The 23,985-nt window shown below is 37.6% G+C and overlaps 2 protein-coding genes across 2 annotated transcripts; one reads left to right on the top strand and one right to left on the bottom strand.

The window, feature by feature from the left end:
* Nucleotides 1-5,474: 5,474 nt before the first annotated feature.
* On the top strand, nt 5,475-18,968 carry LOC108192632 (type IV inositol polyphosphate 5-phosphatase 3). Its single transcript, XM_064092477.1, has 12 exons — nt 5,475-5,741; nt 5,876-5,984; nt 6,618-6,685; nt 7,219-7,298; nt 7,436-7,540; nt 7,770-8,099; nt 9,401-9,872; nt 16,275-16,459; nt 16,656-16,764; nt 17,055-17,197; nt 17,955-18,189; nt 18,338-18,968. Exons 1-11 carry the CDS (start codon nt 5,706-5,708, stop codon nt 18,181-18,183), a joined length of 1,866 nt encoding a protein of 621 aa, XP_063948547.1. The 5' UTR covers nt 5,475-5,705; the 3' UTR covers nt 18,184-18,189; nt 18,338-18,968.
* A 15-nt stretch (nt 18,969-18,983) lies between these two features.
* LOC108192376 (probable choline kinase 2) lies at nt 18,984-22,916 on the bottom strand. The gene is made up of 8 exons (XM_017373199.2): nt 22,729-22,916; nt 21,963-22,337; nt 21,306-21,427; nt 21,019-21,214; nt 20,445-20,562; nt 20,290-20,337; nt 19,474-19,574; nt 18,984-19,367 (listed from the first exon to the last, which is right to left on the bottom strand). The coding sequence occupies exons 2-8, from the start codon at nt 22,308-22,310 to the stop codon at nt 19,218-19,220; spliced, it is 1,083 nt and encodes a 360-aa protein (XP_017228688.1). The 5' UTR covers nt 22,311-22,337; nt 22,729-22,916; the 3' UTR covers nt 18,984-19,217.
* Between the last annotated feature and the right edge of the window lie 1,069 nt (nt 22,917-23,985).

The raw sequence follows: 23,985 nt of genomic DNA, 5'->3' as shown, positions 1-23,985 counted from the left end.
ACCAAATTTTGGAAAAGGTGTATATTAAAAACAAAAAATAATTTGATAAACCGGTTTTTTCTCGAATCAACCACTATAAATTAAGGTCGGACAATTTCTTTGTGTTAACTTATCTTCTTCATCTAATACAATAATGAGTTTCACTATGCTAGATGTTTTGAATGGCGATAGAGATAATTGGCTGATAAGAGTAAGAGTTTGTCGGATGTGGAAGTCGAAAAATCCAAACACGGGAGAAGAATATAGTCTTGACATTATATTGATGTATGAAAAGGCCAATAAATTAACTATTAGTGATATATGTTTGTTAGTTATTCTTTTTATAATATTTGTTTTGTTCGTTGGACATGTTTGTTGTTTTTAATTTTTATATGTTTTTACTTTGTATACAGGAAAATATTATTCATGCAACACTTCCGCAATATTTGTTTGCTAGGTTCAAGCACCTTTTAAGTGAAGCCTATTTATATAGTATTAAAAAAAATAAAAGTTGTCACAAGTAAGGATAGTTATAAACCGTTATTTCATGGATCCAAATTGATATTTTTGCGGACAACCAATCCTAAGAAATTAGAGAAAGGAGTCACTAATATATCTTTGCATGGATTGGGGTTTATACGCCCCGACATGATTAATGTTCGTACAATAGAACATTATGTTCTTCCAATATTACTCTCTGTTTTATTGGTCAATCGACATATTTGGCTAGATGTCATCAATCAGTTTTGTTAAAGAATCGTATGCTTTTTATATGAAAGGTGTGATGTATATATCTAAAAAGTAGTGTTTAGAAATTAATTACAATTTTACTGAAGAACATGATTACTTTAAAAAAAAAACACAACTAAAATTAAGACTCGTCGTGCTTTACATTGTTAATTACATGTATAATTTTACCATAAAAAATTAAAGTTTGTCATAAATGTATAAATTCGTAAAAATTTACTTAGGTAAATAAAAAAATTAGAAAATTAAAAAGATAGTTGATTTTTTATATCTACTTTCAGCCTCTAAAATAATTGAATTTTTTTTAGTAGATTATAGGTAGTCATTGTGAGATTTCCAAAAATTAGTCATACTTGTTGCTAACTTGTATTAATATTATATTATTCACCTCACTAGATATTTGCACTCGCAAAAGTGATGTTTAAAACCCGCAAGGGTTAGTCCAGCTGATTAAAGAGGGGATTTGTGTGCGCACCCAAAGAGTAGCGGCCGCGGGTTCCTATGTTAAATAAAAAAAAGTGATGCTTGAATTAGAAGAGAGTGAATTTAATCTCGTAAAATTGACATCTTTTTAAACTTTTATTGGACCAATTTATAAATATTTTTAACTGAGAAAATTTAAATTTAAATTTTATTTGAAATATAATATATTTAAATTTTATAATAAACATTTTTAAATAATATTATTGTGGTTAAGGAAATTTAACATGTGAATATTTCTGTGTACATATGCCTTACAAATCATATTTTTAATTATTATTTCGCACATCCAATTGCCCGAATAAAATATTTACACATAAATAAATGGATATACAATTTTTTTAATATACATGTTATAAATATATATATATATATATATATATATATATATCTTAAAATTTAAAATTTTAGATATATTAAAATATAAGTAACGTTTCAGATTTTTTTATTAAATTATGATTTAAAGTCACATCGTATACACTATTAATTTTAGCTAACTTATACTCACTATTTTTTTTAAAGGCAAATAGATATATTAATGGCCAACCAATTACAAACTTCACATGTCTTAGGCATGTCTTAGGCCCTGAAAAAAGAAACTTAAAAATCCATAAAAAGATCCCACAAGAAGATAGGATATACCTTGGGGTATGAACTAGAAGTAACTTTATCTACTAAAATCTACTTGATAAAACTTGAGAAAGACTAATTAAGATTATATAAACCCTAATCATCTTCCTCCCCATACCCGCTTCCTTGCATTGCATCCGAGCGGCTGCAACTGTCTTGGCTTCTCCTGCGTCGTCCCATACACGGTTGATCGATCCCCATAAACACCATATTTGTTTCTGCTTCATCCTCGTCAGATATCTCCATAACCTCCGCTCCGTGATTTTCTGGCTGCTCCTCCTCCCACAGCCATTCTTCATATTCATACTTAGATAAGATTTCAAGTCTCCTTGGCAGGTACCCAGACCCATATCCAACATCCAAAGCTCTCTAACTTTCCCAAACAAACGCCTAATCATGCCACCATCTTGACCCTCAACATGGCTCTCATTCTGGCTAGATAACGAGCAAGAGCATCTTGAGATTCCACAACAAGACTAACAACCAGTTTAAGATTGGGATCACTCTTCCTTTGCTTTAGTTGTTGAATAACACGAGCACGGTTAGGGTCTAAAAACAATTTCCATTCGTCCCATTCCTTGAGAGCCTCCAGATTGTCTGTCTTCAGCTCGACGTTGTTCTCGCCCCTAAGAAAAGCTCCCTTCAAACCTTTCAAGAGAGCCTAGAGCTTTTTGGCTCTCCTGGTCAGATTCTTTAGCATCTCTGAATACATTTTTATGATCGTTCCTTTCTGGTCCCTAAGAATGACCCATATCCATAAGTCGTTCTCATTTGGCATAGGCTCATCCAAGGTGAATGTATAACAAAGCCTTTCAAAGAGAAAATTGTTATTCAGACAATGCACACAATAAGTTAGATTGTAGAAGGGGGGTTGAATACAATCTACAAAAATTTCAACCAATTTTTGTTTTACAGTTCATATTTAAAACAAAAAAGAAATTTAAAACTAAAACTAAAATGAAAAGAACAAAGATCTTAAAAATTTCAGGTGGATTGTTTGATCCACCTTAGAGATTTTTATATTAAGAACATTCTAAGTAAGAATTATTTGGCTGCTTACAAAAGAATGAAGAGCAGAAGTTTACAATTTCTTACTTGCTATTTCTAATGCTTTGCTCTTCAGTTCTCAGTGTTTGGATACATTGAAATGGAAATTACAATGTGAATATATACTACTACAAACAAGGATAGTCTGCAAAAGTATTTTCCTACTCCTTTTCTAGCTATTACAAATGTAGAATTTCTTGGACTTGATAGTACATTTGGCAGCTTGAAATTCTTGTTGCTTTGCCAGAAATGGTAGGCTTCGAGGTTCTCAATATTTGACTAAATTGTTTTTAGTTTAGCTTCCAAAACTGGTGCAGCACCTGTCACATCAACCCATGTGCTTTCTGCCCTTTACTTGACTTGTAGCTTTCAACTGCTAGTCATCAACTACTAAAACAATAATTTCATAGAGCAATTCACCAGACTGATAGGCCTATAGTCCTTAATAGACTTTGGAGCTTTAGATTTAGGGATCAAAGTGATAAAAGAAGAGTTCATACCCTTAGGTAGTTGACCAGTAAAATCACAGCATTTGAACTAATCCATCATTTTAGGTTTTAATCTTTTCCAAAGCTCCTTGATGACCCCCATGTTCATACCATCCGGCCTTGGAGTTTTACTGCAATCACTTTGTCTTAAAGTAAGATCAACCTCTTCTCATATGATAGGACTTTCCAATCTTATTCCTCTTGCTCAGACAACTTTCTAAGCAAATTATGGCCAAGTTTAAATAAAAAGCGGCAGAGTTTTGGGCAAACATGTGCAGGAAATGATCCCGAATGGCTTTTTTTATAGCGTCTCTACCTGAAATAGTTATAATATTATCTTGAAGTTTGGTGATCCTGCTTCTGGCTCCTAATAATAGCTTTATGAAAGAACTTTGAGTTCTATCACCCTCTCTGAGCCATTTAACTTGTGCTTTTTGTTGCATCATACTATCTTTGATCAAACATTTGCATGTTTAACTTTAATAATATACTATAGCATTGAGAATTCGACGGTGACGAAAATTCATCAACTCTTGATGAGAAAAGATCATGAGTTTGAATCATTAATCCATCTCCGCTGGTGACAATTGTACAGAGTATGTTGTTGAGATTTGAGTACAAATTCGAAACATGAATACATATTCGACAATGTTGGTTTCGCTAATATTTTAAACAAATACTTTTTGTCTAAAATAAATATTTAGTGTCAGTAGTATTCTGATCAAAATGAAGAGTATGACAACATAAATTACTAAAACTTCCAACAAATTATCGCATTACTGAATATATCTTCATGCAAATGAAAAAATGCTAGAATACTTGGTGGAAGGAATTCCGGGGAAAACCCAACCGCAGCAAGTGAAAGCTACTAAACAACAAAGCTTTATATAAGTCAAAACAAAAACAGTAATAGACTAAATGTGCAGATTATAATTAGAATGCCAATGTTGACGATGAAAAACATAATTGTTAGTACTGGAAAAATGTGAGAAATAGCAGTTTAACTTGGAAAAATTGCACGACCAAGACCAAGTAATTTCTATCACAAAAAAGGTAAAAGTTACAACAGGCTCAACAATTATACAATGAGTTTCATTGGTAGATCACTAGGTATGATTTCGGTGAAGCTGATTTATAAAAATAAAATACAATTAAACCTCTTTAAAGTAATAATGCTGGGACCAACGAAAAAAATTACTTTATCAAATTTATTATTTTATTGAGAGTAAAAATACACTATTCATATTATGTTAAGACTTAAAAAAAATATTACTTTAGTAAATATATTATTTTATCAATTATTACTTAATCGAGTTTTAACTTTTAACTCCTTTTATTTAATTGGACAGAAGCTAAAGGAACAGATGACTGGGCCTATATTATTGGTTATAGAATCCTAGGCCACATTAGCATGGACTTGTTTGATTACCTCTTTGAACGAGTTCGTGCACCTCCAGATGGGCGGGCCCGGTAACCACCCCATTGTGTCTGCTCCAATCTAAATCCCCTACGATTAATAGACACATGAATTTTTTAATATCATGTATTGAAAATTCCCAAATTAATGTAATGAGCCTGGTATTTAAAATCTAGAAAGACGTAAAATTTGAAGCTATTTTAAGCCTCTAATTTTAAGCTCGAAACTCTGTTTGTGAAAATTTGATAGGCTCGAGTTCGGCTTAGAGCTCGAATGATTTCACCAAATATTAACAAAAATTGGAAACATGATCGGTTCGACTCAAGCTCAATTCGATTAAGTATATATATACATATAAAAATTAAATATTTTATATAATAAAACAAAATTAATATAAAATAATTATAATAATACAGACTCGATTAGGCTCGCGAGCCTCACGAACCAAATAATATGAAGCTCGAACTCGGTTTGGTAAACTATTCGAATAATGAAGCTCGAACTCGGCTCGATAAACTATTCGAATAGCTTGAACTCAAGTTTGGCTCGATTATTTTCAAGCCGAATTCAAATATTTTACAAGTCGAGTTCGATGAGCTTACGACCTGTTTGGCTCATTTAGACCCGAGCAGGACGCTCAGCTTATTTGTGTAGCAACCAACCAAGCAGCTGTTGCTTTGCGTTGCTATTTACTCGACAAGCACATCTCGCAAAGTCCCAACTGAGTGCGCCAACGCTCTTCATATTTTACACCAAAACTGCATGTTATATATTCACACGCATCGATCTTCCACCACTCCGCATCTACTAATTTCAAAGTAATAATATGCACAAACACACTCACACCTCTTGATTAATCCTCGTCATTTCTTCAAAATTTCTCACGCCATTTCCTTGTTCTACAACCATCCACAAACATGAAGCTGCTCCAACGTTCCAAAAATCAACACGAGGTACTTGTTCACACAATTTATCTATATATTATTATTATCATCTTCGGGCACTAGCTAGGCTCAGCTCCCTCACACACGATTGTTGCAACATATCCCGGTGAGAATCATGTGATAGCATTTCTTTGTATGTGAAGCTTGGAATGCTAGTGCGAAAATTGTTGAATATGAGAAAAAAAGGAACCGAGTATACTGCGGACGAGGTGGAAGAGGATCTTAACAGCAGCACTGATTCCGACACAGAAGGTTTAGATTCTACCTCTTCACCAACTTATATACTGTCTCTTTCTCAAATTTGATTCCACATTAGTACTACATCCTTATTCCTTAGTCATTAGTTATGCGTCTGAGTGGGTGACAACTACCGATGATACTCCCAGTGGCGGATCTGGCTATGAAGTTAAGGGGGGTCAATTTTTTTGTAAAAAAAATTAAAAGGGGTCACAAAAAAATTAAGGGGGGTCAATTTCAATTTTACAACCTAAAAATATGTATAATATTAATAAAAAAAAAATTAAGGGGGGTCAGTTGCCCCCTCTTGCCCCTTCTAAGATCCGCCTCTGGATACTCCCCTGTTTCAAAATACTTGTCCACTGCTGACTTTTAAAAAAATAATTTTCAATATTAAATCAAAACCGGTTAATTCGACAGATGGACAAATAGTATGAAACTCTCTTTTACCTTCACTCCAAGTAAAAACTTAGAATTCGACACAATTATTAATCAGCATCCTATCCCAAGACTGGCTCCCTTTTACACTTGAAGGCCCTGCTCCCCATTGATTGTAGCATCTTAATTCATTGACTTAATTGTTATTCAATATTTTTCTTTTTTGCTTATGATCATTAGCTGCAATTTCCTTTTTCTTACTCTTGGCAGAACTTTGTGAGTCCTCTAAGCAATCGAAATTTAACAAGTACAAAAGCGGAGAGGTCACAGTTGATCCGGTAATGCATGGCATTACATTTTATTGTATTATTTCTAGCTAAATTTTTATTTTGGGGGGCGATTTATGTTGTTGTATTTATGATTATCATTTCTAATGCAGTGCTGGCTTTATGTTTAATTTTTTTGCAATTGATTTGTCATATAAAAAAATTACTCTGGCTTGTCTTTAATAATCTTGTTGGGCTTTGTTAAAAGAAGCACATATTAAGGTTTAATATTTGACTTCCCCATGGAGCACTTTAGGAATTCTAAAACAACTAAAAGCAGCTAATTTGCATATTTAACCCTCAATGAAATAAAATTAGTTAGAATATTTATTTGGCACTAAGTATAAGCATATTGTTGCATTAGTCAGTTAGGTTACTACCAATATTTGATCAAGTTCTTAGTAGATTTGCATAATTGTAACATATTTGTGGCTTCAAATCAAGACTATTATATGATGCATTTCTGCTGTTTTCATCATTTAAATCCTGTTTGCATGCACAATGTTGTTGTCCGCATAGTTTAAACTCGTTTTTATTCTCTTAAGCTAAAAGAGGCGCTTCCTAGATTGAGAAGACGAAACTCTGAAACGTACAGGGCACAATATATAACAGCAAAAGAAGTCAGGTACTCCTGATTATCCTTAAACTAAGTCAAATGTGGTATATATTTTATTTCCGAATCAGTTGGTAATTTACTACTGTATGCTAACATTGTGGACTTAAAACTGATACCCTCATCCTTTCTGTGATGTGTGTTGTAAGAGTACATGCTTGTACATGGAACGTCGGTGGTGAACTTCCACCAGATGATCTGGATATTGAAGAATGGCTAAATGTCCGCGAACCTGCTGATATATATGTTATCGGGCAAGTATTGAATTGATTTTTACTGAATTTTTATGAATTTACCTGTTTAGTAATTATGTTTGTTTTACATGACAACCGCTACAACTGTGTGCTTGATCTTTTATATATTCTGTACATTGAAGTTTATTTTGCTGACTCCTTAAAATCTTGCCACTTTGTAATTAGGGCTCAAAATTTTGTTATTATACTGGTACAGAGGCAAGTTAACTGCCTCGTTCTTATTCTGCAGTTTTCAGGAGATTATACCATTAAATGCTGGCAACATCTTCGGTGCTGAGGATAGTCGGCCCATTCCAAAATGGGAACACATCATTCGTAGAACACTTGATAAGACTCAGCCAGTCAAAGCTAATTGCAAATGCTATAGTGATCCTCCTTCTCCATCAAAATTTAAGCCATCTAAAGATTTTCCTAATTTAGAAGATCAAGTACTGCTCGATAGTGATTGTGATGAGGACAAATCGGATTATAGTGAAGACATTGATGAACTTGTTGGAAATCAAGACTATTATAGCAACATAGTGGCAGTTATATATCATATTATACAAGCCAAGGCCAAGCAAATCGAAACAAAACGTGAAGGTAAAAAGCATGCATATCAGTGACTGCAAGAGGAAAGAAAGAATAGAATATATACCCGTAACCATAGCTTATGCAGACTGATAACGAAACAGAAGCCAACAACAGGTACAACAAAGAACACAAAAGATCAGCTGAGTCGTCAGGCCTTATACGAAGACCTGACTGCTCTTGAAGAGATAGTTGCCCCCACCTGCTGTGTTGGGATGCTTGCAACACCTCCTCCAGGATAAAACAGCTCCGAGCTTTGGCTAAGCAGCACCTCCAAAGCTCAACAACGACTGACTCCTCACTCGCCGGAAAACAACTACTGACTGACTGTGTTTGGGAGAGAGAGCAGAGAGGAAGAAGAGAAGAGAATGTAGGGTGTGGTGTGTAAAACTCAGCAGCTTAGTCCTCTATTTATACTAGAGGCTAAGTGTAACTGACCACCCCGAATTTAATATATGAATTAAACTGCACATTTAAAATAAATCAAAACTGACGATTTATTATAATGTAACAGCTGATATATTAATCCACACATTAAACCAGCCGTTTTATATATATATATTTTAATTTCTGAATATATATCATCAGTTACAAGTCCAGGTTCATTGTATCTGACTTAGCCCAATTATGCAATCCGACCCAGTCCAATTGAGCCCAACAGACACAACCCAGCCCAACTGATAAATAAATTCTAATTAAAATATTATATTAAACCAATACGAAATAAAATTCCCCGCCCAGGTCGCCTCGCGTACGCGAGACGCCGAGACATTCGCCCAAATCGCCCTTCGACCCGACCGGACCCGACCCGTGTCGTGTCGTGACGTGACGTGCCGAGCCGAGGCGAGGCGTGGCGGGGCGGGGCGGGGCGGCGGCGCGCGCGTGGGCTCGTGAGAACACCACGCACCATAACACACCTTAGTAGTTGTGCACTACCCATGTGTGTTATACTATATAAAGCCAACACCCCCTTTATTTCTTTCAATGTGGGACAAACAACATTCTCAAACACAAGCTCTTTCAAGCTACTAACTTCAACTTCATTTCTCTTATGGATTTCATTAAGAAAATTCTTAAACCCATACATGAAAGTTTAAGTTCCGATATCTAGAAACAACTTTCAATCATTAGATTATGGAATTAACAACAAGAACATAATAAAATTATGAGCTTAAAACTCCATTTTCTAACAGAACTAATTACAGGGCAAGAGGTTCTTTCAACTGTTGCTGCTTCATTCCCTACTTTTGGTGCCATATTGAGTTCACCACATGATGAACATTTGTCAAGATATCTTGATTCTCCCAAGAAATTGGATAGATCAAATTGTCTCCAAATTGAAGGAGCTTCAGAACCATCTTTTCTTATGCGGAGTAATAGAATAAGAAAACCTCTCAGTAAGACAGAAGTGGTGGGCCTGAGCTGGGCTGAGCCACCATTGGATCTTCTGGCTCAGTGTACTCTTGATAGGCCTAATTCTTTCAAGTCTTTCAAAGCCTATAAATATTTTAGGACATTTAATCCTTTCAAGTCATCTATGACAGATGATGCTAGAGTGCATTCTGATGCAGCTTACATCTCAAATGCTGGCCTTGAATTGCTTGTGAAACGTAAGAGAAGATCACGTTATGTAAGAATATTAAGCAAGCAGATGGTTGGCCTTTTCATCACTATATGGGTGCGCCGAAGTCTGCGAAGGGGTATTCAAAATGTGAATGTGTCTACTGTTGGAGTTGGTGCTATGGGTTACATAGGAAACAAGGTGAGTTCTGTTGCCCCTCCATCTTTTTATCTATGTCATAACTATACTCTTTATTAGTTTGTTCTCAAATAAGTGATTACGAAAACAGACTCTTTAGGAATAGAAATAAAGACCTACATAGATGATAGATCTTACCCTCCCTATGATCAACGTAGTGAGATAGATTGGGTACATTGTGGTTTGGTTAAGTTTTTCCTGATAAAACTATAAAGTTTTCTCTCCACACTTTGATTTCGTAACTTCTGATATTTTGCCTAAAATTGGTTTTGCTTAGAAATTAGATGACAATGAATTATTTTTTGCATAAAGCAAATGTAGAGTAGTCCATCAACCTGTTTATATGGTAGACAGATTAGATAATGAAATACTTACGAAAAAGAAGAAGCAGAATAACCAAGGAACCGGATTTCTCTTTACAAATACTGCCCAAAGGAATAGCATGGTGGCGGCAAAGCCTACATGTGACCATTAGGTCATAGGTTCAATATCTCTTCTCTCAAGTTCTCAGACGTATATTACCAGAACAGTTTTCGGTTATAACTGTAAAACTTATATAGCTATAGCTCCATCTGGGCTACTATCTGCTGTTGTCCTCGAGCCCCTTGCAACATTTTTGCCAGGTACATAATTGGTTGTGAATTTAACTAGTGGAGGTCTTGTTCTTATTAAGGGGTCCTGTAATGAGCCCAAATAACACACTGATTAAGTTCACCAGACGTGAGAAACAGAGCAGGGGTACGAAAGTAAATGGACAGCAGGTCAACAAGGGCAGTCAAGTAAAAGACTAGAAAGGGCAGAAATGGGAAGTGAGGAAAAGGGAGCGTAGTAAAGAAGCTGTGGGAAGGGATCTAGGGTTTTTATCGATTATCTTGTATTGATTTATGTTGCTGTGGAGAGAATGAACCTCTCGAATTGTTCATGAACTCTATTATTCAGTAGTAATACAGCTTGCTTGTTGTTTTTGGTTGAATTGTGTATCGTAAAGCATTCCAGGTGGTATTAGAGCTTAGATCCATGGGTCCGCCGACTAAGGCACAACGATTGGAGCAATTGGAGGAACGGCTCACCGATTTGGATGGATCAATTGTAGAGTTGGTCTCCAAGGCTGTTGAGCGTGGTATGGAAGCGATGCGCTCATCGTTGTCTACGATGCTGGTCGAAAACCAAACGGCTGCGTCTCAAAAGTTTGGGGCGGAGTTTGAAACCCTCACCACCACGTTGGAAGGACGGCTTCACCGGAGTCGTGAATACCATGAGTCTCTCATCAACGTCATCCGTACTGAGCAACTCAAATTTCAGTCTGAAATTAAGTTGATCCTCAACAAGAGTGTCGCTCTTGACCCACATGCTACTGGTGGGCATCGTGAGGGATCTGCCTCTAAAGGGTCAATGGTGTTTATGGGGAGTGGTGGCGAGATGGAGGGGGTAATTTTGGAGGAGGTCCAGGACCACCGCCAGGAGGGTTTCATGGCGGCGGGGCTAGCGGTGGAGCAGGGCACTGGCGTTATCGGAAGCTTGATATGCCAATTTTTGACGGGAGTGACCCGGATGGATGGATTCTTCGTGTAGAACGCTATTTCGCGTTTTATCGCCTCACTGAGGTGGAGATGCTAGAGGCGGTGGCTGTTGCCCTTGAAGGGGACGCCCTAAAGTGGTATCAATGGGAAAACAAAGCGCCACCCCATACGGCGTTAGGATGACATGAAGCTGTTTATTCTACGCCAATTTCGTTCAGCCGGGGGGGGGGTTCATTATATGAACAATGGTTGGCTACGGCTCAAACTGGGTCAGTTGAGGAGTATAGGCGTAAATTCATTGAGACCGCAGCCCCATTGGACAAGGTTTCGGAGGACATTTTAATGGGTCACTTTGTGAATGGACTGAAGGAGGAGATCAAAGCTGAGATTAGACTCATGGGGCCCTTGTCACTCGAACAAGCAATGGAGTGGGCTGTTAGAGTGGAAGAAAAACAAAAAGTGTTGGCTGGGAGGAAGACAATGGTTAGCTCTTTTAAGGCAGGTTTTTACTCCAGTTTCAACAAAGGCACATCCACACTCACTAACTCAGCACCTCTATTGGGATTCTCTGCATCCAAGTCCGGGGGTAGTATGGCTGCAGAATCCCAGGCTTCGGTCTCGTCGGCCAAGGGAGTCACTCAATCTGTTAAGAGTGGTGATGGGGTAAGACGTCTCACTGAGAAGGAGCTTCAAGATAAGAGAGATCGGGGCGTGTGCTACCGTTGCGATGACAAATGGGGTCCAGGGCACCGCTGTAAGAAAAAAGAGCTCAGCGTCTTATTGATTGATGAAGAGGACGAGGAGGAAGAAAGTGAGCACCATGACACTGGCCACCCAGAATCAACAGAACTGACGTCTGAGGTATCCTTGAACTCTGTTGTTGGCCTTACTAACCCTAAAACTATGCGTCTTCGTGGTTTGCTTGGCTCACAGGAAGTAATTGTGTTAATTGACCCGGGAGCGACACATAACTTCCTGTCGTTGGGATTAATTAAGGCAGCGGGACTTGAAGTATTGCCTACTGGTTGTTTTGGTGTATCCTTAGGCAATGGGGATGCCATTAAAGGTGAAGGGCTCTGTAAGGGTGTGGTTTTACAGTTGGATGGCGGGGTCGAAGTCCAGGCTGATTTTTTGCCGTTGGAATTGGGCAGTTCTGATGTAATCTTGGGTGTGTAATGGCTGGAAACGCTGGGCATGGTCCTTACTAACTGGAAAACCCAGGTGATGAAATTCGAGATGCACGGATAGCCAGTTACTCTGGTGGGTGATCCCACGTTGGTTCGCTCTAAAATCTCACTTAAAGCAATGATAAGGTCCCTGAAAAAGAATGGTGAAGGGTTTTGGATAGAGTGTAACAGAATGGAAGTGGAACCTGAGACATTGAATGGCCAGGGGGGGCAATCAACCTATATTCCAGCCTTTCTCACAGGCGTTCTCAACCGTTATTCCAAGGTCTTTGCCACTCCTCAAGGCTTACCACCTAAACGTAATCACGAGCACACGATTACCCTGAAGGAGGGGACTGATCCTGTAGGAGTTCGACCTTTTCGTTATCCCCAGTCCCAAAAGGACGAAATTGAGAGGCTAATTGAGGAGATGTTGACTGCCGGGATCATCAAGCCCTCTACAAGTGTTTTTTCCAGTCCAGTATTATTAGTCAAGAAGAAGGACGGATCGTGGCGATTCTGTGTGGACTATCGTGCGTTGAATAAAGAGACTATACCACACAAGTACCCGATACCAGTTATAGATGAGTTATTGGATGAACTCAATGGGGCTAAGGTGTTTTCGAAGTTGGACTTGAAAGCCGGGTACCACCAGATTTTGGTACGCCCATAGGATACGCATAAGACAGCATTTCGTACCCATGATGGTCATTACGAATTCCACGTAATGCCATTCGGGCTGTCCAATGCACCAGCGACTTTCCAGTCCCTGATGAATGATATATTCAGGCCATATTTACGGATGTTCGTCCTTGTATTCTTTGACGACATATTGGTGTACAGCCAAGACAAGAACAAGCATCAGGGGCAGCTCGACTTAGTACTGCAGAAGCTAGCAGACAACAGCCTCTATGCGAACCTAAAAAAATGTGAGTTTGGTCAATCTACAATTGGGTATTTGGGTCACCGTATTAGTGGGGACGGAGTTGGTGCCGAGGAGGATAAGAACAAAGCAATAAAAGAATGGCCTCAACCGCAAAACTTACGTGAACTCCGTGGTTTTCTAGGACTTACCGGCTATTACAGAAAATTTGTAGCCTCATATGCCCAAATAGCTCAACCCTTGACGGACCAGTTGAAACGGGATAATTTTGGATGGACAGAGGCTGCCACAACTGCATATGAGACGCTGAAAACAGCTATGGTCCAAGCTCCAGTCTTACGTCTGCCTAATTTTGATCAGCTGTTTGTTTTGGAAACCGACGCCTCAGGTTATGGCATTGGAGGGGTCCTGATGCAGCAAAACCAGCCCATTGCGTACTTCAGCAAGCTACTTGGCCCAAGAACACAATTGAAGTCAACATATGAAAAGGAATTGATTGCCATATGTTTGTCTATTCAAAAATAGCGGCATTATCTGATTGGGAGACACTTTATTGTGAGGTCAGACCAACAAAGTCTCCGGCACTTGATGCAACAACGTGAAGTGAGTAGTAGCTATCAGAAGTGGATTGTTAAACTGCTGTGTTACGACTTCGAGGTTCAGTATAAGCCGAGAACAGCAAATAAAGTGGCAGACGCACTTTCACGAAAGACAGTAGGCGAGGTAGCTCTGGAAACTTTAGTTTCGTCCTTTGAGGTTGATTGGGCTCAGCTACAGGAGGAAATAGAACGGGATAAGGCCCTGCAATTAATCAAACAACGGCTCTCGAATGGAGAGGTTGTGGCTGGGGGCTTCCGAATTAGTGAAGGGAGATTGTTGTACAAAAACAGAGTGGTTATTCCCAAACAATCATATGTCATTCCCATATTGCTTCGAGAGTATCATGATTCTGTGGTTGGGGGTCACACAAGGGAAGTGAAGACTTATTTACGGATTGCTGTAGATTGGTATTGGGTAGGCATGAAGGACCGGGTGAAGGAGTATGTACAACAGTGCCAGGTGTGTCAACAGAATAAGTCATCGCAGCGGTTACCAGCAGGCTTACTTCAGCCCTTACCAGTGCCATCCATGGTTTGGGAAGATCTTTCGTTGGATTTCATTGAAGGGTTACCACTTTCAGGGGGTTTCAACACAGTCCTAGTTGTGGTTGATCGTTTTTCAAAGTATGCCCATTTCCTGGGTTTACGACACCCGTTTGATGCTCGAACAGTAGCAACAGTGTTCATTCAAGGTGTAGTTCGTTTGCATGGGTTTCCAGGTTCCATTGTGTCAGATAGGGACCGCATTTTTCTGAGTGGGTTTTGGAAGGAGTTGTTTAAACTTCAAGGTACCGAACTGAGGCGAAGCACGGCATACCACCCTCAGACGGATGGACAGACCGAGAATGTCAATAAGGTGCTAGAAACTTACTTGAGGTGCTTTGTGGGCAGCAATCCAAAGACCTGGGCAAAATGGCTGGGGTGGGCCGAGTTTTCATACAATACAGCCCCGCATTGCTCTACCAAAATGAGTCCCTTCAAGGTTCTATATGGTCGGGATCCGCCTCATCTACTGCAGGTCAAATCAGGGCAAACACCAGTGAACAGTGTGGAAGAAATGCTCCTGGACAGGGACGCTATTATAGCAGATTTGCAGTTTAACTTGACTCGTGCTCAGCAAATCATGAAGCTGGCAGCTGATGGGAAGCGTTGAGATGAGACATTTGAGATTGATGACTGGGTGTATCTCAAACTACAGTCGTACCGGCAGCAGTCTTTGGCTAAACGTCGTTTTGAGAAGCTCTCGCCTCGATTTTATGGGCCATTTCAGGTTATTGAAAAGATTGGCAAGGTAGCTTACAAACTGGAACTCCCGACTTCTAGCCAAATTCACCCTGTGTTCCATGTTTCTCAGCTCAAACGCAGCGTTGGCCCCTCAGGTAGCTGCTGCTATTCCTCAGCAGTTATCCACTGATATGGAGATGATTGTGGAACCTGAAATTGGATGTTCGTTGAGTCAAAGCAGGTGGTAAGACAATACTAGAGGCACTGATTCGATGGAAAAATCTTTCCCCTCATGAAGCAACGTGGGAAGATGTCAACCTCATGCAGCAGCAATTTCCGATGTTCCACCTTGAGGACAAGGTGAGTTTTTGGGACCGGGGTAATGTAATGAGCCCAAATAACATACTGATTAAGTTCACCAGACGTGAGAAACAGAGCAGGGGTACGAAAGTAAATGGACAGCAGGTCAACAAGGGCAGTCAAGTAAAAGACTATAAAGGGCAGAAATGGGAAGGGAGGAAAAGGGAGCGTAGTAAAGAAGCTGTGGGAAGGGATCTAGGGTTTTTATCGATTATCTTGTATTGACTTATGTTGCTGTGGAGAGAATGAACCTCTCGAATTGTTCATGAACTCTATTATTCAGTAGTAATACAGCTTGCTTGTTGTTTTTGGTTGAATTGTGTATCGTAAAGCATTCCAGGTCCTTACTATGGAAAGCCGGATCCCTGTACTAAAATAATCAAACCAAATGAGACAACTATCCATGAAAAATTTTAAGGTCTAAATGATGCATGTAATGGTATGAGACTCTAGCACAGCGACTATTCCTGATTCAGGAGAATTTACACATTTATTCTTATATCATGTCGCACCATGGCATGCATGTGGGGACAGGTTGCATAACAGACATTATTGCAGTTGGTAAATGTCTGGACCAGTTTACTTGCTCTACCATATTCTGTAATTAGTTAAAGCAGTTTTTTCTATGTCATGACATTGTTTTCATCTCGCAGGGATCAATATCAGTTAGTATGTCTATATACCAGAATCTGTTCTGTTTCGTATGTACTCACCTTTCATCCGGTGAAAAGGAAGATGAAGCAATCAAACGAAATGCTGATGTGCGTGCAATACATCGTAGAACCCAATTTAGTTCCTTTTCAGGCATTGCACTTCTGAGAAGCATCTACGATCACGAGTGAGTTCAAATCTTTCACTTATTCGACCAACACAAATGTGGAGTCTGCAACGAATGGCAGATGAAAAATGAAAAATGCAGTGTATATGTAGTTGGGAATACTGAATCATGTGATATTATTTCTGTACTAGATTTAGTTATTCTCAACTTTTTAATGTCATTATGAGAAGTAAGTTAATACAATTTCACTTGCCAGGAGAATTATTTGGCTAGGTGATCTCAATTACCGGTTAAATTTGCCTTACGAAGAAACACAACAGCTCATCTCCAGAAGGGACTGGTCTGAGCTGGTTGAGTATGACCAGGTAGGTAGATATCTCTCTTTAACGTTTTGATCCTCCTCTCTCATCCTTCTCGACGACCTTAAATATTTTACATATTTCATTCCATTTTATTACAATGAACTAAGTCGGGCCTATAAGAGTTCTATTCTACTATGGGGCAATGGTGTTTTGGAGCACCTATACATCTGGGTTCATCCCTGATATGATTGATTATAAAGTACTCGAGCAATTTTAAATTTTGAAATTTATGGTATATTTTTATATTGGTATACTGAGCAGATGCTTAATTTGTCGAACTTCTTATCTGGCAGCTCATTCAAGAATTTGGAGAAGGAAAAGCATTTTGTGGATGGTCAGAAGGTACTCTAAACTTTCCACCAACTTATAAGTATGAGTTGAATTCAGAGAAGTACTATGGAGAAGATCCAAAATTTGGAAGGCGAACTCCGGCATGGTATGTAAGATACATTAATTTTTACCTCACTGATTACAGATGGAGTCTCGTTTAATTATCTTGGTAAATTCGATAAAAGGTTTGCTAGGTAATACTCTTGCAGTCATGATCCCTATTTTCTTTGTTATTACATTTTTTTAACCTACATCTTTGTCGAGCAACAATAGCACTAATTTTGTTTCTTTATATAATTAAAAACAACCTTTTCAGTTCTGTATATATGTTTCTAATTATCATTATATTTTTTGCCAAGTCTGTTTTTGATTATTGCTGTATTGTTCTTTCACAAGTATTAACAGTTTTACCTTGTAGAGTCTATTCAGCCTTTCCTGAAGTCTGTATGACTATATCCGACATCATTTAAATAATGTGGAACATGAATGCAAATTACAAAGTCTTACCCTGTAGTACTGGGGAGAGCTTAGTTTAGTTAGGTTATTGTTCTGAATTTAAATAAGGGCAGGGCAGAAATAAGGTGGTAAATGGTAATTACATATGTGGATATTCATTTAAAGATTTTTTTCTCTATATTGGCAGAACACCTACATGGTTTTGCATGATAAATTTTGCATTTAGTTCAAGATTGGCTCAAAAGCTGAAACTGTAAAATTCTGAAAAAATGAAACAATTGTTAGGCAAGACCAAGGCAAAAAAAAAAAAGCATAAGGCATCAAGCCTACTTAATGCTACATGTTGTAATGTTTTGATTAATATAGGTCCAATTTCAGACACTCTGTATTGCATGTATTTGTTTCAGGTGTGACCGCATCGTATCACATGGGAAGGGATTCAAGTTAATGAGCTACAGGAGGACTGATCTCAGGCTCTCTGATCACCGACCTGTGTCTGCATCATACATGGTAGAGGTTGAGGTATTTTCTCCAAAGAGGTTACAAAAAGCACTTCTATTTACTAATGCAGAAATTGAACATGACGAATTCGTTGCCAGCATGGGGCTTGCTGGTGGAATCAGTAGGCCAGGATGATTAGAGGTGAGTACGTTACTGGTTTACTAGTTCTAGGTTGCAAGATTGACTACTCTTTTCTGCAACTCAAACAAATATTTTCTCTAGCAAAGTTTGTATTCAAACAATAATTCGTGTCATTGTTTGAATCTTGCTTCTGTTGTTGCTGATGCAGGATGCATCTGATCGGGGTCGCTAGATTGTGAACTGTATAATCCATGTGAAGACCTGACATGAGGTTGTCCAGTGACTCGTGTACAACTCAAAGTGGAGGGAGTATATCACAATTATGAATTATCCCTTATAATTGCAGTTTTGTCTATTTCGATGATCCTTAACACATGGAAAAGAAGGGCATTGCAGAAGAAGTCAGCCTTCATGATTTTTGCAAGTTCATCACCACTCCTTAAGGATCCACTTTAACAAAAGCCTCTCTGGCTGCACATACAATTGCAATGTCACATCAATGTATATAAGCCCTGATGATCTCGATCTACTTCTACAATGGCGTGTTAATGACAGCACATCTCTCAGGATTTGCTACGATAGAGGATGTTGTGCTGGTCATTCTGAACAAGAAGTTCTCTTCATTTCTCTACAATCTCCGACTACACATCAAATATGATATGTTTAATTCTCAGTCTCTCTCAAGCCACAGTTCTTGGCTTGTTGTAAGTTACACTTTCTCACACAGAACAAGTGGAGATATTGCCACATGCATTTGTAAGCTAAATAAATCTGCAACTATCCTAATAATTAGTTATCATGAAATCAATAAACAAAATTATGGTTTGATATTTTCTATAGTTGTATTCCTTCACTTTCACAATATTCACATTTAATATACTCATTTTACACATTATACACAAGAGTTTTCTGTATCCACTTGTGAATCCCCTTTTCTGATTACATTCTTACATTCGAGTTAAGCAACAAACATCGCTGCAAAATGACAGAAGAGAGCAGAACACTCGGCCAAGGATCATCTGATAGCAAGATTGTTTATTTTGTAATATAACACCCATATACATTATCGTATGAAAAAAATACACACTTCATGGAGTAAAATCTGCAGAACCATCATCAACATCGGTAGAGATTGCTTTGGTAGCTAAGGGCAAGAGTTGCGGCTTTCTCAACCAGTACTGTTCAAACCTCTGCCTTGCATAATCAATGTAATCAAAATCTATAGTATTCACATACGCCTGCATTACCAAAGATTGAATATTAACTAGTGTCTGAATTCTTTATACATTTGTATGCCAAGATTTCATTATGTATACAACAAAAACTTAATTTAAAGATTTGTACCGAGATGATCCCCCATATGCCCCAGAACAAATGGTTTGCTAAGGTGTACTTCTCTACATCATTGACAAGCTTCTTTACTTCAGTCTCACTTGGTTCATTCCCTATACATGTATAAATAAATTTAGCTATATGGAGGTAATATTAGCATGATAAGATCAAGAAATATGTGCTGTGCATGTGTTGCTTTCAGCCACAATTTATGCAAGTTGAAATATAATTCGATATCCAGTCAATATCTATTTGCTGATAAAAGAGTATACAGATCAGCAGAACAGATCAGGTCACAGTCTGGGTCCAAGAGTTGAGAATGACCTGTGAGCTAACATAAATGTCACTTATCTGGCATGCTTATCTGCACACTACTGCTTTTATACAAACAGTTCTGGACAGCAGTAAGCAAAAAGTATAGCACAATGGATGTAGAATAGATTGTTAGTAAACTAGGATCTATTTACTTATCCTCATTTTGCTCATTAAAATCTCATCAGAGTGCTTATGGTAATCACATTGCATGTTATTTAATATAAGGTTCAATTAAATGAAGGTACCTCCCTCGCTCCTCTTACAGGATGTCCAGGGTTCAATCATGTGAGTTTGTTAACTAACAAAAGAGTAGTTCAATTAAGTGATCAGTAAAGTTTATCACTGGTTATGAAGGTTTTTAAAATTAGAAAAGATTAGGAGGAAATGACAAAGAATGGCTTTGAAAATATGAAGCTAAAGATAAAGCATAGTCACGAAATGTTTAAGCATAGAAACAAAGGCAGAACAAGTAATTTAAAAAAATCCAGAAATCCAAAGATAAAATTGACTAACCAGTAGAACTCAGATATGAGAGTACAAATCTTTCACGCTCCTCCAGACCTGCCAAAAAGAAAAGAGAATGATGTAAAGCCGCATGATGCTTCTTTAAGTATTAAGGTGGCGGGGGGTTTCCTACAAAAGATTGACATAATTGACAGTCAAATTACCTGGGTAGACATTATAGTCTAAAATATGTGGTGTCTCAGAGTGGTAATCAGCTGCCATTTCACAGAAGTGATTTGCAAGGTCGTAAGCAGCAGGATTGTAACTGGCATACTCATAATCCTGTCAAATAATAAATAAAATATAATAAAATAAAATTTAGCTGCATAACGTGATCACCATACGCTAAAGCACAAATAGAACAGTGAAGATCTCGACCAAATTGCACATATTTATCAGTTATCGTGACTAATTCTTAAGAGACAATTTAAATGCAGTTTCATTTAACATTATGCAACTACTAAAATGTACAGGACAACTCCAATTACTAATAAACATGGTGTACTCGTAATTTTTTGTATATTATGCAACGACTGACATTCCTTTCTTGCTACCACAATAAGGTTCTTTATTTTTAATCTTCTAGAGTTAGAATAGAGGTTGTGAAGCAACTAATCATCTCTGACCTTCTCGAGAATTCTATCTCACACCTAAGGTACAAGCAAATATAATATAGAAGTAAACATTTCAAATCCCTTATATTACATAAGATATCACAAGGCTCAAGATTGTACTCACAATTATAGTAATCGATCTTGTCTTTTCATCAATCATAATGTTCCCATACTGCAAGTCATTGTGACAAAACACAACACCCTGAGGGCTCTGTGACAGTTCCTTTTCTACTATATCAATTTCATCCGCTAATGTGTCCAGGTGAAACTCTTTTGCACATTCATCAGAGCACAATTTTCTGGCCTTAGTAAGCCAGTTTCTAAAAAATCAAAATTTTGGTCAGTATAACTGTGTTACATAAATATGTACTAATAGGCAAACAAATTTGGTTGCTGTGTGCTTGACAGTACCTCATTCTGTCCCAAAGAATCACATCCTTAGAACCAGGCATATTTAGAGTATGAAATTCCCGCAGTTTAGCTGCAATCAGAGCAGAGGTTTCAGGATCTCGAAGATCACTAGCTGATAATGTCTGAAAATTAAAGAACTGCTATCAGTAACTTTTAAGTAATTGTATCCCTAGAAAGAGAATCCAGGAACCTTCATCAATCTGTTTACAAGTATTTATTGATTTGAGTACCCTATAGTCCTTTATAGATAAAATTAATTACTGTTATTTCTGTTAAATGAAATAGTAATAGCCATCCAGTCAATGATTAATTTTCCTTTCACTGTTTATGCATTAGAAAGCATTGAGTTTGTCCATGACATAAAATCATCATATACATGCTTTAGAATATACAATTAGTATATTGCTAAAGTTTCTACAAGAAAGAATGATAAAATAAGTAGCAGGGACCCTTACATGAAGATACATTATTATACTTAAAGATGTATGAACACTAAAATCTGGCTAACAAAAGGGCCTATTTTTCTAAGAAGCAAAAAACACATTAGGCCTTTTGAGAAACATTAAATTAGTCAAGAGTTAGTAAACTGTCACATTCCCTAGCCGAACCAAACCAAGATTAATCAAAAGTTCAGCAGAATACTCAAATTTAACATACCTTAGCATGAATGAACTCCTCCACTCTCCCTTCTGGAAACTGTCCTAGAAGACGAGGACCATGTCCATGCTTCGACATGCAATCAAAAGTCTGAATTTCCTCATCGCGGTCAAAGAAAACATCAACACCTTCACCATAGATCCTTAGTAAAACGTTTCGCTCAACATCATCCGTGGTTGTAGGCCAAGTTATTCGATAGACTTCATTAGTCATAGCACCACTAAGATGGATCACTTTCAACAAGTTAAAATCAATCACATCTTCCCATTCTCCAGCCACTAAGGACAATACCTTCTTCAGTTCTTCTGGCAGATAACCTTCTTCCAACCCTTTTGTCTTTATTGCCATAGAATAAAACCAACTAAGATCGTGCACCTAAATCAAGAACAAAAAAAAAAAATCCTAAATCAGCACACAGTTTACAAAATCAAGAATATAAACACAAACAAAATCTGGGAGCTTTTTGCACACAAGGACTATGATTGTATAAGCAAAACTTATGTATGAAAAGTGGGTAGTAACAAGAAAATCAATTAGACCATTACAATTTCAAGAAACAAAATCTGGGTCCACCATAAATATTTCACTCAACTCAAGAACAACACATATATCATACATAATCTTGAAATTTAGCAAAAAAAACTACCAAGATTATAGCATACTTAAACATGTGCATAATTAATCATAAACCAACTTTAAAAAAATACAAAAAAAATCAAGAACTATCAAAATGGCCGCTACAAAAGAAGGCTATTCAAGAACATACCTGTGATTTGAAATAGATACTAATATAGTAGCAGAGTTTACAGGGCTGAAATGAAGACACTACAAAGTTGTATACAGAGAGAGAGAGAGAGAGAGAGAGAGAGAGAGAGAGATTTGGGCAGTAATTAGTCCTTGCTAAGAATCTTTGTGTGAAGGTTTAGACAGGAATCATACAAGAATCAAGAAGTATATAAGGATGGTTTGTAGATATAGAAAACAGAATAATCTACAGTTATGTGTTTGGATTGGCAGGGTGACGCAGCAGGGAAGCGCGTGAATGATAAACAGCCAATGGGGAGAAGACACGTCGGCATGTAGTTGAAAATTGCCGGGAATTTTGGAGGCTGTAAAGTCAAAGTAAACGCCTGCAACCACTATTCTCTGTTTTTAAATGTTGAAAATCATCTTTACGAAGGTTGGACTTTGGAGAAATATATACGCTTTTTTAAAATGGATTTGTTTGGTGTGTGCCCGTGGGCACATGTTAAACGCGGAATTTGATATGTTTGAGGGATTTTGATTGATTGGTGTGGTTGTTGCATTTGCAGGGGGTCCACCATTATTAAGAAATGAGAGCCAATCAAAATCTCTCAAGCTTGTAAAATTCCGCGCTTAGCATGTGCCCATAGGCACACACTAGAAAAACCGTTTTAAAATTACTACCTCCGTCCCATTTTATGTGAATGGGTTTGACTTTCACGGAGATTAAGAAAAAGGTAGTAAATGTAGTTGAAAAGTGGGTAAAGTGGTGAGACCTATCAATATTTAATAATAGATTTGAGACAGTGGAGAAAAGTAGTGGGTGTAATAGTGTTTATTTAATAATAAGAGAGTATAAAATATAGAGTTAGTGGGTGTAATAGTGAAAACTAGTGTTCAAAAATAGTAAGTATTCTAGGTTCATTCTTTTTGGGACGTCCCAAAAAGGAAATGAGGTCACATAAAATGGGACGGAGAGAGTATGATTTAAATAAGGAAGATGTTATATATTTTTTAGAAAAACAAATATTACTCCCTCCGTCCCTTCTTATCTGTCCATTTTGGTAAAAAAAAACACATACCAAGAAATACTTGATTGTATAAACTTTTTCATTAAATACCTCTAATTAATATCTTGAAAACGGTGGAATACCCCTACTTTATGTCTTGAAAACATGAATTCAACCAAGTTTTAAATAAGTCAAGTCTTGAAAATTGAAATTATGCAGATATATTTGAAAAACTATCATTAAATTAGTTTTGAAAGTATAAATAGACA

Source organism: Daucus carota, chromosome 1, assembly GCF_001625215.2.
Source record: "Daucus carota subsp. sativus chromosome 1, DH1 v3.0, whole genome shotgun sequence".
NCBI classification, from domain to species: Eukaryota; Viridiplantae; Streptophyta; class Magnoliopsida; order Apiales; family Apiaceae; genus Daucus; species Daucus carota.
This window is presented reverse-complemented; position numbering and strand designations above follow the sequence as displayed.

Excerpts from the sequence above, each read along its gene's own strand:
- LOC108192632 (XM_064092477.1), top strand. The coding sequence starts at position 5,706 with ATGAAGCTGCTCCAACGTTCCAAAAATCAACACGAG. Across the intron at positions 8,100-9,400 it reads ATTATACAAGCCAAGGCCAA|ATATCTTGATTCTCCCAAGA; the intron begins GCAAATCGAAAC and ends ACATTTGTCAAG. Across the intron at positions 16,460-16,655 it reads AGAAGCATCTACGATCACGA|GAGAATTATTTGGCTAGGTG; the intron begins GTGAGTTCAAAT and ends TTCACTTGCCAG.
- LOC108192376 (XM_017373199.2), bottom strand. The coding sequence starts at position 22,310 with ATGGCAATAAAGACAAAAGGGTTGGAAGAAGGTTATCTGCCAGAAGAA. Across the intron at positions 21,428-21,962 it reads AGGAGTTCATTCATGCTAAG|ACATTATCAGCTAGTGATCT; the intron begins GTATGTTAAATT and ends TTTAATTTTCAG. Across the intron at positions 19,368-19,473 it reads GCATATGGGGGATCATCTCG|GCGTATGTGAATACTATAGA; the intron begins GTACAAATCTTT and ends TTGGTAATGCAG.